The following is an 18,174-nucleotide window of genomic DNA, read 5'->3' on the forward strand; positions in this document are numbered from 1 at the left end:
CATAATTTCCTAGGAACGCGAAGCGAGGCGGCCATCTCTGTTGGCGCCGGAAGTAGAATGATTTATGCCCACTCTCTTGTCTATCCTCTCCATCCACCCTGAAATGCCAGTGATAGTCAGTTTCCCCGCTATCACCAAGCAGGAAAGAACTCCACACTCTCCCTGTCTTCCCTCTAACATTCTCCCCTTTCCACCCCAAAAGCGCTCATTAGATCAGGAGCTATTCTGAGACTCTTGAGCTGACAGCATTGAGGCCATGATCTTACACTCTCGATACAGGGCTAGTGAGTGTTAGAGCAAGCAGCACCACCCATAATACTACCGCCCATCACATAGTTATACCAGAACCATCGGAGCATTCTCCAACCACCCTATAACAACGTCACCTCTTTTGAACATTGAACATCTCACATTTTGTAATTCGAGCAAGTAACTGGGGTCGATAAGAATAGTTTGTTCTTGGTCGGTTTTCTTGTTTCCCACAATGTTTGCATGGTTGCCACATGCAGGCTGACTCATTGCCTAGTCATTCAATTGACTTAAATTACCTCCTTTCATGGTCAACAATGAGCTCAGCTGTGGAGAGCGAAGAGGAGGGAAGCATGGCCTGCTGGGAGCTATGCGTTTGTTACACGGGTGTATTACATTTCGTGAAACGTTCAGAACATTGCAGATAGAAAGGTAGGCCTAACAAGTTGAGCCTATGCTACCCACTGAGCACAGACTGCAGTTCAATGTTTTATATACATTTGATTGAGTTGTCAACTAACGTGAATTCAAAACAAAATCATTCAGGTAAAAATTTACGTTGATTACTTTTTGCAAATCCAGTCAGTTTTCCAAGTTGATTCAACATCATCAGATGTTTGGGTCAAAATGACATGAAAACAACATTGATTCCAAACAGTCTTTGCCCAGTGGGTAATCTCTATTCCACATAACAGACAGTCATATCCACTGTTTTTTTGCCCAGTGGGTAATCTCTATTCCACATAACAGACAGTCATATCCACTGTTTTTTTGCCCAGTGGGTAATCTCTATTCCACATAACAGACAGTCATATCCACTGTTTTTTGCCCAGTGGGTAATCTCTATTCCACATAACAGACAGTCATATCCACTGTTTTTTTGCCCAGTGGGTAATCTCTATTCCACATAACAGACAGTCATATCCACTGTTTTTTGCCCAGTGGGTAATCTCTATTCCACATAACAGACAGTCATATCCACTGTTTTTTGCCCAGTGGGTAATCTCTATTCCACATAACAGACAGTCATATCCACTGTTTTTTGCCCAGTGGGTAATCTCTATTCCACATAACAGACAGTCATATCCACTGTAATCTTTTGCCCAACTGTTTTTTTTGGGTTAATCTCTATTCCACATAACAGACAGTCATATCAACTGTTTTTGCCCAGTGGTTAATCTCTATTCCACATAACAGACTGTTTTTTCATATCATTCCACTAACAGACAGTCATATCCACTTTTTGCCCAGTGGGTAATTTCTATTCCACATAACAGACAGTCATATCAACTGTTTTTTGCCCTGTAATCTCTATTTTGTCCCACTGTTTTTTGCCCAGTGGGTAATTTCTATTCCACATAACAGACAGTCATATCAACTGTTTGTTGCCCAGTTGGTAATCTCTATTCCACATAACAGACAGTCATATCTGTTCTACACAATACAACGCTCTGTAACATCGCTCCCTTTTGAACAGACCCCAGGCCTCTAATTGGTTGTTATTGTGACTGCTAGTTACTTTGGGAGAGGGAGAGCAGTCTTCTGCTGTCTGTTCTCAGCGAGCTCCTCCTCCTCCTACAGCACATAGAGCTGAGGACACGCTACAACAGATAGCCATGTTTGAGGGAGGGAGCGTGTGGAGCAAGTCAACCGTCAGTCACGTGACGTGAGCCACAGCGGAGTGGTAATTACTTCTACTAACTCCTGCAGTCTGAGGCTGGTCTAGAGTGGCCCCACCCAGCCTAAAGTCACACTGTTTTATTTGCTCTGTGGAGACTTGTGAAATTGAGGAACACTTTAATAGAGCAAGAGAGCATTCCTCCCTTCTGTTTTGCTTTGCTTGTTTCTCCTCTCCTCTGGCTGAGAGTGATCTCAGCCTCCCTCTGCCTGTGCAGACAAGGAAGCTGTTGTCATGTGCTCTGGGATACTGTGCAGGTCTCTCTAATGACTGACTGTAGTATCTCTGTCTGCCCTCAGCACTGGGCCACCCAAATCAACGATTCAGTAACAGGATGGATATAGAATACATGCATGTGCGCACACACACTCTCACACACACACTCTCACACACAGACATTGTTCACATTTAACCCATCATATAGAAAAGCCAGGCCCTTCCACCTTGATATTTCTATTGATCTGATAACAGGCTTTTGGCTATCATCAGATAACCCACTTGTGATTTGAATGATTCATTCAGTCACAAGCTTATCTCTAAACTCTCGGACTAAGATAACATAATAGTTTGGTTGATTCATGGCACTTTCAAATTCTAACAGACAGTCATGGTGGATGGCATACTGAATAGGAGAAAAGGGAAATTGAACAGAGAAGTGAGACAGGATTGTAGGGGTCATATCTTATTCTGGCCTCTCTAAAAGGGACAGTTAATTTAAAAATCTAAATTTCTCAAGGCCCGTATTCACAAAACACTCATACATTTCATACACTCCTGTCACCCATGCCATAGGCTGTTCTCTCTGCTACCGCACGGCAGTGGTACCGGAGCGCCAAGTCTAGGTCTCCTTAACAGCTTCTACCCCCAAGCCATAAGATTGCCTAACAATTAATCAGATTGCCACCCAGACTAGAGGTCAACCGATTAATTATGGATGATTTCAATTTTTCATAACAATCGGTAATCAGCATTTTTGGACCCCGATTACATTGCAATCCACGAGGAGACTGCTTGGCAGGCTGACCACCTGTTACTCGAGTGCAGCAAGGAGCCAAGATAAGTTGCTAGCTAGCATTAAATGTATCTTATAAAAAAACAATCAATCTTCACATAATCACTAGTTAACTACACATGGTTGATGATATTACTCGTTTAACTAGCTTAATCAATGCGGTGCCTGCTAATTTATCATCGAATCACAGCCTACTTCGCCAAACGTGTAATGATTTAACAAGAACGCATTCGTGAAAAAAGCACAATAGTTGCACCATTGTACCTAACCATAAAATCAATGCCTTTCATAAAATCAATTCACAAGTCTATTTTTTTAAACCTGCATATTTAGTTAAGAGAAATTCATGTTAGCAGGCAATATTAACTAGGGAAATTGTGTCACTTCTCTTGCATTCAGTGTTTTATTTTTATTTATTTTTTTTACCTTTATTTAACTAGGCAAGTCAGTTAAGAACAAATTCTTATTTTCAATGACGGCCTAGGAACAGTGGGTTAACTGCCTGTTCAGGGGCAGAACGACAGATTTGTACCTTGTCAGCTCGGGGATTTGAACTTGCAACCTTTTGGTTACTAGTCCAACTCTCTAACCCACTGGTAAGTGTTCATCCTTTTAGTAAACTGAACTGAACACTAAATACAAAGTAACAAAAGAGAACAAACCAAACAGCTCCGTCAGGTGCAACAGACACAAACAGAAAACAATCACCCACAACTCAAAAGTGAAACCCGGCTACCTAAGTATGGTTCTCAATCAGGGACAACGATTGATAGCTACCTCTAATTGAGAACCATACCAGGCCAAACACAGAAATCCCAAATCATAGAAAAAAGAACATAGACAACCCACCCAACTCACGCCCTACCATACTAAACAAAGACATAACAAAAGAACTAAGGTCAGAACGTGACATCTATGATTTGATAGAGCAGTCTGACTGAGCGGTGGTAGGCAGCAGTAGGCTCGTAAGCATTCATTCAAACAGCACTTTCCTACGTTTGCCAGCAGCTCTTTCGCAATGCTTGAAGCACAGCGCTGTTTATAACTTCAAGCCTATCAACTCCCGAAATTAGGCTGGCAATACTAAAGTGCCTATAACAACATCCAATAGTCAAAGATATATGAAATACAAATGGTGTAGAGAGACATAATCCTATAAATTCCTATAATATCTACAACCTAAAACTTCTTACCTGGGAATATTGAAGAATCATGTTAAAAGGAGCCACGAGCTTTCATATGTTCTGAGCAAGGAACTTTAAATGTTAGCTTTTTTATGGCACGTATTGCACGTTTACCTACTTCTCCAACACTGTGTTTTTGCATTATTTAAACCAACATGTTTAATTTATCTGAGACTAAATTGTTTTTATTTATGTATTATATTAAGTTAAAATAAGTGTTCATTCAGTATTGTTGTAATTGTCATTATTACAAATGTATGTATATAAAAATCGGCCGATTTAATCGGTATCAGTTTTTTTGGTCTTCCAATAATCGGTATCGGTGTTGAAAAATCATAATCGGTCGACCTCTAACCCAGACTATTTACATTGAACCCCCCCTCTGTATTTATAATGCTGCTACTCGCTGTTTATAATCTATGCATAGTCCCTTTACAAATTACCTCGACTAACCTGTACCCCCACACATTGACTCGATACCGAGTCAATGTTATTGTTATTGTTATGTAATTTTCTTTATTTAATTTTTTTACTATAGTTTATTTAATAAATATTTTCTTAACTCTATTTCTTGAACTGCATTGTTGGTTAAGGGCTTGTAAGTAAGAATTTCACAGTAAGTTCCTCCTCACCTGTTGTATTCGGCACATGTGACAAATAAAATTTGATTTGATTTACATTTTAAGCGATTGATTTTGACTTTGAAGTGAACTGTCCCTTTAAGTCTAGAAGGGAGCATTGGAGTTGGGCAGTACCAATGATGTCATAGACTGTATCCTGCATAGAATGAAATGTGCCTAAAATAAATATACTTTATCTCTATGCAGCCAGGACTGGGCTCCCATATGAACCTGACCTGTAGATGCCTACGTTCTTCACTGGGCTCCCATATGAACCTGACCTGTAGATGTTTACATTGTTCCCAGAGAAGCAGAGAGAGGAGATTCTGCCTAGTCCAGGTTTATGTGTGCTGTCTGCTCCGTGTGTGGTCCCTATCCTGTCTCACTGCTTTTTGCGCAGAGTCACCTAGCAGACCGAGCTGTCAGAGTTGTCACTGTGCCCACTGAGAGGGGTTAATGTGGTGCCTGGAATGGAAGCACACCCCCATTTACCCACACCAGGAGGTCCATTCCCCTAGGAGGGGGCAAGTGTCCCCTCACCCCGTTGTCCCATTATTCCTTTCCACTCCCCCTTTCTCTCATCTGAGCTTTATGTTATGAGCAGACTGGGAAGAAACAAGCTACTTTTAATCACAAATTTGGGAAACGAACACTGGGTATGTACAGTGCCTTGCGAAAGTATTCGGCCCCCTTGAACTTTGCGACCTTTTGCCACATTTAAGGCTTCAAACATAAAGATATAAAACTGTATTTTTTTGTGAAGAATCAACAACAAGTGGGACACAATCATGAAGTGGAACGATATTTATTGGATATTTCTAACTTTTTTAACAAATCAAAAACTGAAAAATTGGGCGTGCAAAATTATTCAGCCCCTTTACTTTCAGTGCAGCAAACTCTCTCCAGAAGTTCAGTGAGGACCTCTGAATGATCCAATGTTGACCTAAATGACTAATGATGATAAATACAATCCACCTGTGTGTAATCAAGTCTCCGTATAAATGCACCTGCACTGTGATAGTCTCAGAGGTCCGTTAAAAGCGCGAGAGCATCATGAAGAACAAGGAACACACCAGGCAGGTCCGAGATACTGTTGTGAAGAAGTTTAAAGCCGGATTTGGATACAAAAAGATTTCCCAAGCTTTAAACATCCCAAGGAGCACTGTGCAAGCGATAATATTGAAATGGAAGGAGTATCAGACCACTGCAAATCTACCAAGACCTGGCCGTCCCTCTAAACTTTCAGCTCATACAAGGAGAAGACTGATCAGAGATGCAGCCAAGAGGCCCATGATCACTCTGGATGAACTGCAGAGATCTACAGCTGAGGTGGGAGACTCTGTCCATAGGATAACAATCAGTCGTATATTGCACAAATCAGGCCTTTATGGAAGAGTGGCAAGAAGAAAGCCATTTCTTAAAGATATCCATAAAAAGTGTCATTTAAAGTTTGCCACAAGCCACCTGGGAGACACACCAAACATGTGGAAGAAGGTGCTCTGGTCAGATGAAACCAAAATTGAACTTTTTGGCAACAATGCAAAACGTTATGTTTGGAGTAAAAGCAACACAGCGCATCACCCTGAACACACCATCCCCACTGTCAAACATGGTGGTGGCAGCATCATGGTTTGGGCCTGCTTTTCTTCAGCAGGGACAGGGAAGATGGTTAAAATTGATGGGAAGATGGATGGAGCCAAATACAGGACCATTCTGGAAGAAAACCTGATGGAGTCTGCAAAAGACCTGAGACTGGGGCGGAGATTTGTCTTCCAACAAGACAATGATCCAAAACATAAACCAAAATCTACAATGGAATGGTTCAAAAATAAACATATCCAGGTGTTAGAATGGCCAAGTCAAAGTCCAGACCTGAATCAAATTGAGAATCTGTGGAAAGAACTGAAAACTGCTGTTCACAAATGCTCTCCATCCAACCTCACTGAGCTCGAGCTGTTTTACAAGGAGGAATGGGAAAAAATGTCAGTCTCTCGATGTGCAAAACTGATAGAGACATACCCCAAGCGACTGTAATCGCAGCAAAAGGTGGCGATACAAAGTATTAACTTAAGGGGGCTGAATAATTTTGCACGCCCAATTTTTCAGTTTTTGATTTGTTAAAAAAGTTTGAAATATCCAATAAATGTCGTTCCACTTCATGATTGTGTCCCACTTGTTGTTGATTCTTCACAAAAAAATACAGTTTTATATCTTTATGTTTGAAGCCTGAAATGTGGCAAAAGGTCGCAAAGTTCAAGGGGGCCGAATACTTTCGCAAGGCACTGTACATAGTCAATGGTAGGCTTCGAGGGGACTCCTATGGTAGGTACACATATAGCTCATCTCTTGGCAGTAGTACTGTAGACTACTTTATCACTGACCTCAACCCAGAGTCTCTTAGAGCGTTCAGTCATGAGGCATCAAAGCCAAAGGAACTGAATAATATTAAGAAATGCTACAGTATTCCTCTCCTCTCCTAATTTGAACCCCACACATCTTCCCTCTCTCACCCCCCCCTTTTCACCACCCTCTCAGAGACACAATTGGACCAGGAATGCACTTGGTCAGACATTTCAAGGCAAACAGGCCCCACCCTGCAACAGTAGAGAAAGAAAGGGGGGGCTTTCTAAGTACTGCTGCCATCCTGACTCTTTCAATTCAATGAATCTCTCTCTACTCTCTGCTGTTGCCAGTCCCCCCTAATCTTTAAGCAGACCACCGGCCCCTCCCTTTACCCTCCATTGCCCTTGAGACCAGCCTGTGGGGTGTGGGCTACGCTTTCACTACGACCCGCCCTCCCCCCATCCCATGATCCACCCATCACTCCCTCTCTCTTGAAGGGGGCTTGGACAGAGATCATCAGGAAGACTGTGTTCTTTTTCCAGAGGCTGTATTCTGTTCCACCAAACCCATGGTTCCACAGCCCCCCTCATTTATACTGGCCCTCATGACCACGGGTGAGCTCACATCCTTGGGGGGTTGAGGGGTGTGCTACCCCCCTTCCTTACTAGGGGGCCTAGTCTATTCACAGCTACTGGTCTTTGATGGAGTAAAGGGAACTATGTGCTTTTTAAAGTGGAGCAACACTGACAAGCTAGGGGAAGCACTTCTGAGTTTATGTAAAAACATTTGCTTCTGTCATGATTCCTGAAATCATGTTTGTTATCCGTCATGAGATTCTGTAACCTGATCTAAGTACATGAAATGGTTGTAGAATTGAACAGTAATATGATTGTCATTGTGCGAAGGAAATTGGTTTTCCAGACAGCAGAAACACACTCAACACATTTTGGGAAAAGCACAGGGTCTAACGCAGTGCAACGCCCCTGGCTGGAATTATATAGTGGTTATTGTGTAGGGGTTGTTATGTAGGGGTTATTATGTAGGGATTGTTCTCTAGGGGTTATTCTCTAGGGGTTATTATGTAGGGGTTGTTATGTAGGGATTGTTATTTAGGGGTTATTATTTAGGGGTTAAGTGCCTTGCTCAAGGACACAACGGTGCTGGATGGTAGTTATGATCTGACACTTTACATAATGTTGAACATCGCACTGGATATAACCTATAGGAGACAGGCAGATATAATCACACACATTTAACATTAATATAGGTACTCATCAAGGAGACAGGCAGCTATAATCACACACAGTTTCAAGGGAGTGCAAGAGTGACGATGTGAAGCCGGGTGATGTATGTATTGGAAAGCGTGGTGCATTCTTCAGTCTGCTCAGTGCTACTCTTGATTGTATTTTGGAAGACTGTGAGAGGACCTGTTAAGCAGGCAGGCGGTTGGGGCCCTTTGAGCCAAGCAGGCAGGCGGTTGGGGCCCTCTGAGCCAAGCAGGCAGGCGGTTGGGGCCCTCTGAGCCAACAAGGAACCAAGGATCTGAATTATCCACTGGAACCAGCAGTCTTGTCATGGGAGCAAGCAGTGAGTCAGGCCCATGGCTGTCTCCTAGATCCTTTCCACACTTTGGTGCTGACCCGAACAGTACTGTGCTGGCTGGGATATTTTTCTTACTTTTTGGTTTCAGACACATAAACACACAGACGATACGTGGGCTGCGAGCCTCACTCTATGAGTTGGGCTGTTAAACCCTCTCACGCATTTGAAATACTTTGTTTTGTCATAGGTGGTTTAGTGAATCTTGCTCGAGAGATGAGTAACATTGCCTATGACCTGAAGACTTGTGTTAACTCCCAGAGGCTTAGTTTAACAGGCTTAGTGCCTATAGGCTTTATTTCATCAGGCGGACATAGTCTTGTGGTGTACAGGAGACCCAGGTTCGACTTTGAACCCCAGTCAGTCACAGCTGGTCTTACACACACACACACACACACACACACACACACACACACACACACACACACACACACACACACACACACACACACACACACACACACACACACACACACACACACACACACACACACACACACACACACACTTGGCTCCTAATGACTGTTTACTGACATGTTCCTCTCTCTCCTCTCTCTCAGGCAGGTGTAGATGCTCCAGACGCAGCAGGCCCCAGGAAGAGGCTGCCTCCATCCATCTGTGCGGCTCTTCTCTGATTCCTGGGTCTCTCAGTCTAACTTTGCACCACACCTTAACAGGGACCACAGAGAAAATAAACAGGAGTGAGGAGGCCACTGGATATTCTCAAGAAGTGAAGCCATTTTGTTTTGACCCTCAGTATCACTGACCTTTCAACCTTTGGTTCAATCTGGTGGTTTCCTTGTGATTGGACACTCCCTAGAGGGGTAGGAAATCACCCTCCCCGTCTGTCCGCCTGCGTCCCACCTTCGGACCTCCATCACTATGGCGACCTCGGTGCAGCCCAACGAGTTGGTGTTTGAGTTCGCTAGCAATGGGATGGATGAGATAAACCAGGTACCTGTCATTACATTGGAGTTTAGCAGTAGTCGATATCACTAGTGTTATCATGATGTACCACTACCACCAATATAGAAAACTTCAAGATGGAATTTGCATTCGGGGGAAACAGCACCACTGGCCACCTCACCACCATTGTTATAGTTGTTGCTGCTGAGCTGAGGTGCATCGCGCAACATGGTAAAAAAAAGTTGCACTACATATTGTGCTCTTCTAACACGCGTGCAATAATGTCTGAGGGGGAAAATATTGTAATATCACATCGGATGTGCCTGATTCACCATTAAGGTTTCCTGCACGTCACTCTAAGTAACATAATACAAAAATCCCCATCAAAATCTGTCAGTTTAAGCTAGAGCAGGGGCTGCATCTCAATCCACCACATCCGGCTATGTCGGCCTTCCGCGTCCGGGGTGGAAAGTGGCCGAGCTACAGCAGTGTTTTTCAGAGCATGAGATATCCTCGAAAATCGGTCTTCTCATGAAAACGGCTCTATTATGACCACTCTATGGATAGGATAGACTCTCACTCTCTCTTTTATCACCACAAGTGTCACGGAACTCGTCTGAAGGCGACCCATACAAATGAATGGAAATATGGAGGTAGTTTTCTGCCAACAAAAATCAGGGGTTAAATAAGTGTCCAAAAAAACAAAAATATTTCCTGAGCTTTCTTATGTCTACTAGATATCGGACAGATACTTCAAAACCTTATTCCTTATGATTTATTTTTGGACTGTCTTTTGTTTTTTAAATTTATGAATGTGTTATTCAGTGCATTTCTATGGGCTATAGAAGTAAAGGCCAAATTCAATAATTTTTCAAATAATTGTAAATGTAAAGGGGTACAACATTTTAAAATCAAATAGCTAAATGATCCATGGTATGATCATCTTGAAATAATTCCATATGTTCACTTGGTATGGAGAGAAGGAGTGGAGTATGAAGGGATGGCAAGGAGAGGGCTGGGATATGGAGTGTGGGCTGTTGGGAGGACAGAGTCAGAAAGTGTGAGAGACCTGGAGTTGTGACTCTTTTAGTGTGCGTGGGAGGAGAGGGTGGGTCTTTGCCAGGACCCAGTCAATTTACAGCACAAAATGTACGGTTTGTATGTGTAAGTGCACTTCAGTGCCCAGGTGTGTTTATCTTACCTCCACACCTTTGTCTGAATTCTGTGGAACAAGTTTGTGTGTGTGTGTGCCCGATGTTTGCGCCGTGTCTGTGATGTCTCTGCGTTTTGTATTTGTGTAGATGTGGATGGATGAGTTGTCGCTGGATACTCTTGCCTGAATGTCCTGGTTCATGCCTAACCAGACATACCTGTTGTGTGGAAATAACACAGGCCTCCTCTAGGGTTTCTCCTTGCTCAGAAGATTTCATCGCATGTCCACCTGGTAGCTTGAAAAAAGCTCTTAAACTTAACTTATATATATTTAGTGCTAACACTAATGAAGTTGTCAATTTTGTTTTTGCCGGAGCTAGCTAGTCTGAAGGATGTATCTTTCCATATGGGGGCTGTTGGAATCGGAGAAAGCCACAGCCAGCCTAGTTTGCTGGACAGTAATGACTAGCCTTCTTATATTGTATTTTACAGTCAATAAGTAGCTCCCTGAATCAGAGCCACGGTGTAATGATTTCATAATGATGTTTAGCTCAGTTTAGTGTCTGAAAGCTGCTATTAGAGTTCTATTGCAGCCTGCTATTAGAGTTATATGGCAGCCTGCTATTAGAGTTCTATTGCAGCCTGCTATTAGAGTTCTATTGCAGCCTGCTATGAGAGTTCTACGGCAGCCTGCTAGTAGAGTTCTATGGCAGCCTGCTAGTAGAGTTCTATGGCAGCCTGCTATTAGAGTTCTATTGCAGCCTGCTATGAGAGTTCTACGGCAGCCTGCTATTAGAGTCATATGGCAGCCTGCTAGTAGAGTTATATGGCAGCCTGCTATTAGAGTTCTATTGCAGCCTGCTATGAGAGTTCTACGGCAGCCTGCTATTAGAGTTATATGGCAGCCTGCTATTAGAGTTCTATGGCAGCCTGCTATTACAGTTATATGGCAGCTTGCTGTGAGAGTTCTATGGCAGCCTGCTATTAGAGTTCTATGGCAGCTTGCTGTGAGAGTTCTATGGCAGCCTGCTAGTAGAGTTATATGGCAGCCTGCTATTAGAGTTCTATTGCAGCCTGCTATGAGAGTTCTACGGCAGCCTGCTATTAGAGTTATATGGCAGCCTGCTATTAGAGTTCTATGGCAGCCTGCTATTAGAGTTATATGGCAGCCTGCTATTAGAGTTATATGGCAGCTTGCTATTAGAGTTCTATGGCAGCTTGCTGTGAGAGTTCTATGGCAGCCTGCTATTAGATTTCTATTGCAGCCTGCCATGAGAGTTCTATGGCAGCCTGCTAGTAGAGTTCTATGGCAGCCTGCTAGTAGAGTTCTATGGCAGCCTGCTGTGGTCATACACTTACATTATTTACACCCACTCTCGCATTTAACTGAACAGTCATTCAAGTACAGAACTCCATAAGGTCTAGTCTCTCAAAAACACACCCCGTTTTAATTATTTCAGTTATCTGTGGTGTGGCAATGTTTGCCATTCACTTCCTCTATCAACCCCATTAGGGGATGTTAAAAGTAGGTAGGTGGGGCTAACAACGGCGTCATAGGCAGGTAAAGCAGAACTGAGTTGATTATAGGGGAACCTCTCACACACAGGGGCTTGCTTTCATAGCCGAAACTGGGAACTTGGAGATGAAAATCACCTAGTGATCGTTATCTCTCTGGTTTCCCTAGAGGCAGCCATTATGGCTCTTGTGTAATTCGTTCTAAATTACATACTCTGTTTTACACCTTTAATTAGCTTAGAGTGCCTCTTGACTCCTTCTGTTCAACATGATACTGGTCCACCATGTTTTCGTGATACCGGGCCGCCATGCTTTCATGATACTGGGCCTCCATGCTTTCATGGTACTGGGCCGCCATGTTTTCATGGTACTGGGCTGCCATGTTTTCATGGTACTGGGCCGCCACGCCTTCATGGTACTGGGTCGCCACGCTTTCATGGTACAGGGCCGCCACATTTTCATGGTACTGGGCCGACACGTTTTCATGGTACTGGGCCATTTCTTTTTCTTGATACTGGGCGGCCATGTTTTCATGGTACTGGGTCGCCACGCTTTCATGGTACTGGGCCACTATGTTTTCATGATACCGGGCCGTTTCTTTTTCTTAATACTGGGCGGCCATGTTTTGATACTGGGCCGCCATGTTTTCCTGTGTGGGGTGTATCACAACGGAGATTCACTAAGTTAGCCATTCTACAGATATAGCTCTTTTGTTACAAAACTGGAGCTGACATTGGTTATTGAGAATATCAAGTGCATCTTGTTTCCATTGATCATCCTTGAGATGTTTATACTAGAGGTCGACCGATTATGATTTTTCAACACTGATACAGATTATTGTAGGACCAAAAAAGCCGATACCGATTAATCGGCCGATTATGCTATTAGTCTTCAATATTCCCAGGTAAGAAGTTTTAGATTGTAGTTATTATAGGACTATTTCCCTCTATAACATTTGTATTTCATTAACCTTTGACTATTGGATGTTCTTATAGGCACTTTAGTATTGCCAGTGTAACAGTATAGCCTCCGTCCCTCTCCTCGCTCCTCCCTGGGCTCGAACCAGGAACACAATGACAACAGCCACCCTCGAAGAAGCGTTACCAATGCAGAGCAAGGGAAACAACCACTCCAAGGCTCAGAGCGAGTGAAGTTTGAAACGCTATTAACGCGCGCTAACTAGTCTGCCATTTCACTTCGGTCACACCAGCCTCATCTCGGGAGTTGATAGGTTTGAAGTCATAAACAGCACAATGCTTGATGCACAAGGAAGAGCTGCTGGCAAAACGCACTAAAGTGCTGTTTGAATGAATGTTTACGCGCCTGCTTCTGCCTACCACCGCTCAGTCAGATACTTAGATACTTGTATGCTTGTATGCTCAGTCAGATTATATGCAACACAGGACACGTTAGATAATATCTAGTAATATCATCAACCATGTGTAGTTAACTAGTGATTATGATTGATTGTTTTTTATAAGATAAGTTTAATACTAGCTAGCAACTTACCTTGGCTTACTGCATTTGCGTAACAGGCAGTCTCCTTGTGGAGTGCAACGAGAGAGAGGTAGGTTGTTATTGCGTTGGACTAGTTAACTGTACGTTTGCAAGATTTGATCCCCCGAGCTGACAGGGTGAAAATCTGTCTTTCTGCCCCTGAACAAGGCAGTTAACCCACCGTTCCTAGGCCGTCATTGAAAATAAGAATGTTTTCTTAACTGACTTGTCTAGTTAAATAAAGATTGAATAAAGGTGTAAAAAGAAAAGATAAATTGGCAAATGGGCGCCCCAAAATACCGATTTCCGATTGTTATGAAAACTTGAAATCGGCCATTCTGATTAATCGGTCGACCTCTAGTTTATACTACTTGATTGGAGTCCACCTGTGGTCAACTCAATTGACGGGAAATGATTTGGAAGGGCACAAACCTGTCTATATAAGGTCCCACAGTTGACAATGCATGTCAGAACCAAACCAAGCCATGAGGTCGAAGGAATTGTCTGTAGAGCTCCGAGACAGGATTGTGTCAAGGCACAGATCTGGGGAAGGGTACCAAAACATTTCTGTAGCATTGAAGGTGGCCACCATCATTCTTAATAAGCTCTTAGGGATAGGCGGGATGCAAATGTCTCAACTGGCCAATTGCCAGGGAAAATGCAGAGCGCCAGATTCAAATAAAATACTAAATGGAATAAGTTTGGAACCACCAAGACTCTTCCTAGAGCTGTCCACCTGGCCAAACTGAGCAATTGGGGGAAAATGGCCTTGGTCAGGGAGGTGACCAAGAACCCGATGGTCACTCTGACAGAGCTCCAGAGTTCCTCTGTGGAGATGTGAGAACCTTCCAGAAGGACAACCATCTCTGCAGCATTCCACCAATCTGGCCTTTATGGTAGAGTGGCCAGACAGAAGCCACTCCTCAGTAAAGGGCCCACTTGGAGTTTGCTAAAAGGCACCTAAAGGACTCTCAGACCATGAGAAACAAGATTCTCTGGTCTGATGAAACCAAGATTGAACTCTTTGGCCTGAATGTCAAGTGTCACGTCTGGAGGAAAGCTGGCACCATCCTTACAGTGAAGCATGGTGGCAGCATCATGCTGTGGGGATGTTTTTCAGTGGCAGGGACTGGGAGACTTGTCAGGATCGAGAGAGAGATGAACAGAGCAAAGTACAGAGAGATCCTTGACGAAAATTTGATCCATAGCGCTCAGAATCTCAGACGGGTGAAGGTTCACCTTCAAATAAGACAATGACCCTAAGCACATAGCCAACACAACACAGGAGTGGCTTCGGGACAAGCCTCTGAATGGCCTTGAATGGCCCAGCCAGAGCCCGGACTTGAACCCGATCAAACATCTCTGGAGAGACCTGAAAATAGCTGTGCAGCGACGCTCCCTGTCCAACCTGACAGAGCTTGAGAGGATCTGCAGAGAAGAATGGGAAAAACTCCCCAAATACAGGTGGTCCGAGCTTGTAGTGTCTTACCCAAGAAGACTAGAGGCTGTAATCGCTGCCAATGGTGATTCAACAAAGTACTGAGTGAAGGGTCTTATGTAAATGTGTAATTACAGTTGTAATTTTTTTATACATTTGCAAAAATGTTTTTGCTTTGTCATTATGGGGTATTGTGTGTAGATTGATGAGTGGAAAATAATTTAATTTATTTTAGAATAAGGCTGTAACATAATAAAATGTGGAACAAGTGAAGGGGTCTGAATAATTCCGAATGCACTGTATGCACAAAAGTTATCTCGCTGGCTAACTATTTGATCCTGTTTTGTGACAAACCCTCCAGGTGCAACTGAGCCCCATTATGTCAAAACAACAACAGTAGACAGACACAGACATCTTCTGCCCCGTCAGCAGATTCTGTGTGGGATTCGGTCTGTCATGGTCTGGGCCTGCTATGGAGGGGAGACAGTGTGGGGTTTAATAAACTGCAGTGAACTCAGCAGACTCACTGGTGCTCTCTCACATCAGTGAACCCAGATGGGACTCCCTACTGACTGAGATGCTACTATAGTCTGATACCATAACGTCAATGACATTTCATCTTTTACAGTCAAGCTCACACAACAACAGCATCCTTTATTTTATACTTCCCAAGTGGTCTCGTGGCCAACTGTTGATCGTTAGTGCTGACATCATGGAAAATAATTTAGCATGGACTCTGTTCTGAAAATGCAGATATTGTCTGTGAAGTTACTAGACCAGTCGCTGAACTCATAGCTATGTTTACATAGTTTAATTGTATGGTAATGACCCATAGAGGATTAATGATTCAACATAATGCAGTTGTGTGTGGCATTGTGCTGTTAGTGTACTGTTAGTTATCTGGTGTAGCAAAGTGTAGCATTGAGTGAATGTAGCCTTGGACTCCCTAGTCCCTCCGTGGGCTCAAGGTTCAAAGCTTAGACACCTGGAGTTCCCGGGGTTCAACCACAACAATGGAAACTTGTGCTTTAGAGGAGAGAGAGAAAGAGAGAGACCATAGAAATATAATGACTAAAATGGACAAGAATGACAAAAAACTAAAAAACGCTTATAATGTTCCACAACATAACAAAGACTATCTCAAGGGATTGGATAGGTAAAGTCCTACAACTCTGAACGTTGTTAGGCTATTCTATTAAAACCGTTTTGGAAGTTTAAGTCAAAATGTTGTTACTGCCTTTCAGTATGGCTAAGTATTTGGCCACTAATTGTTTTCTAATGATTGAGAACTTGCATGAACTGTTTGGGCAGGACAAAGCATCATAGATCAAATGATAATCAGGCAATGAGCTGTAGTCTGCTGCCATCTCTTGGTTATTTTCAGAAACTGACACTGAATTAATTTGTTTCTTCTGGCTATGAGTGTAATCAGGCTATAATACTTAGCACCATTTCATTAGAGCATTTTTGTTTGTTTGATATTTAGAATAGCTTAAACTGAAGTAAAAGACCTGCAAGCTAGGAGTCCTGCCTGCTCCATGTTTTTCTTCAAGCCGGGACTGGAGCTTTTAGGGCATGGGCCATGCCACAAATTCGGTGCCTTTTGAGATTTGTTACTTGGTGAAAAAAAAACATTTAATTTGATCTAATTTTAACATTCTGTCATAAAGAGCACATGTTCAACCTAATAAAATAAGTTTTCCCATTTCATAGTAAGTGCCTGTTTAGTGCCAAATAAAATAACAGGGTTGACGATGTCATCTTAAATCAGCCATGAATCACCTTGTGACAGGGGGAATGGAAGGTTGTTGTGTGCAGCAGGGATGGGCAATTGAATGCAAGCTGAAGCTTCACAATAAAACAATTACATTTCCACCACAAAACACCAGAAAATGTACAAATAGAGTAGAACCAGCTCACACCATGACTTGGCTATTAGATGTTCAATATTTATTTTGAAAATAGTATTTAAAAGGGAATATTTTCATCATATTAAAAATGAGAGTTCAGTTCATGTAGCAATGTTAACCTTAAAATGAGAGACAAAAGAAAATGTAAAATGAATCACTAATCACATTAAATAAATAATAATCTTTAGAAATGATACAATGATGATAAAAATGTGGAGACATTCTGGGGTTAAGTGGGTTAAAATTCCTGGAAGTCACAGAAGTGCATGGAGGGACATTTTGGCACTTAAGTTTTTATTCATATACATTTATTTTTATTTTATTTATTGAATTCTCAATGTGGTCTGTATTGAAGGGCACATTATTGAATATAACATGCTTTTCAATATTTGTGCACAATTTATACTTACCCACATCAACCACCCACGTAATGGGAAAAAAACCAACGGAAAGAGGTGCCATCCACACTGCTTCATGTTATGGTACTGTTGAAGACAGCAAAATAACAGTGTGCTGAAGCAAAATAAAACTATGTTTGTTTACTCCACAAGGACCTCACACAATGAGAAATGAGAGAAGCTTGTTGTGTCCACATGTCCTGTCTGGATAACTGCCACATGTCCTGTCAGGATAACTGCCATGTCACATGGGTAGGCCAACTGTAGACAGTGTTTCCCCTACCATTGTATAGGTCGATATGTATTTAAATAGACCCTGGATGTTTGCATGCAACCTGCCTGGAAAATTAGCTAGGAGAAACACTGGTAGAAGCGGTCAGTGTTCAAAGGGTTGCCAGGTGGGCTTGGTTGCCATACGCTACAGTTTCTTACACACTGAGCATACCAAACATTAAGAACACCTCCCTAATATTTAGTTGCTCACCCCATTTGCTCTCAGAACAGCCTCAATTTGTTGGGGCATGGACTCTACAAGGTGTCGAAAGCTATCCACAGGGATGCTGGCCCGTGTTGACTCCAATGAGTCCCACAGTTGGGCTCCCGAGTGGCGCAGCGGTCTAAGGCACTGCATCTCAGTGCTAGAGGCGTCACTACAGACCCTGGTTTGATCCCG

The 18,174-nt window shown here is 42.8% G+C and overlaps 1 protein-coding gene across 8 annotated transcripts in view; it reads left to right on the top strand.

Moving 5' to 3' along the window:
- elf1 (E74-like ETS transcription factor 1) overlaps nucleotides 1–18,174 on the top strand; it is a 94,248-nt gene that overhangs the window by 58,389 nt on the left and 17,685 nt on the right. For 6 of the 8 annotated variants that reach the window (XM_052512320.1, XM_035767423.2, XM_052512375.1 and 3 more), the window contains exon 2: nucleotides 9,246–9,639. In XM_052512320.1, the coding sequence (XP_052368280.1) occupies nucleotides 9,568–9,639 (72 nt within the window). In that variant the 5' untranslated portion in view covers nucleotides 9,246–9,567. The remainder of the gene's footprint in view (nucleotides 1–9,245; nucleotides 9,640–18,174) is intronic. The other 2 variants (XM_052512364.1, XM_052512353.1) reach the window with 1 other exon arrangement.

The sequence above is a fragment of the Oncorhynchus keta genome, chromosome 4, assembly GCF_023373465.1.
Source record: "Oncorhynchus keta strain PuntledgeMale-10-30-2019 chromosome 4, Oket_V2, whole genome shotgun sequence".
NCBI lineage: Eukaryota > Metazoa > Chordata > Actinopteri > Salmoniformes > Salmonidae > Oncorhynchus > Oncorhynchus keta.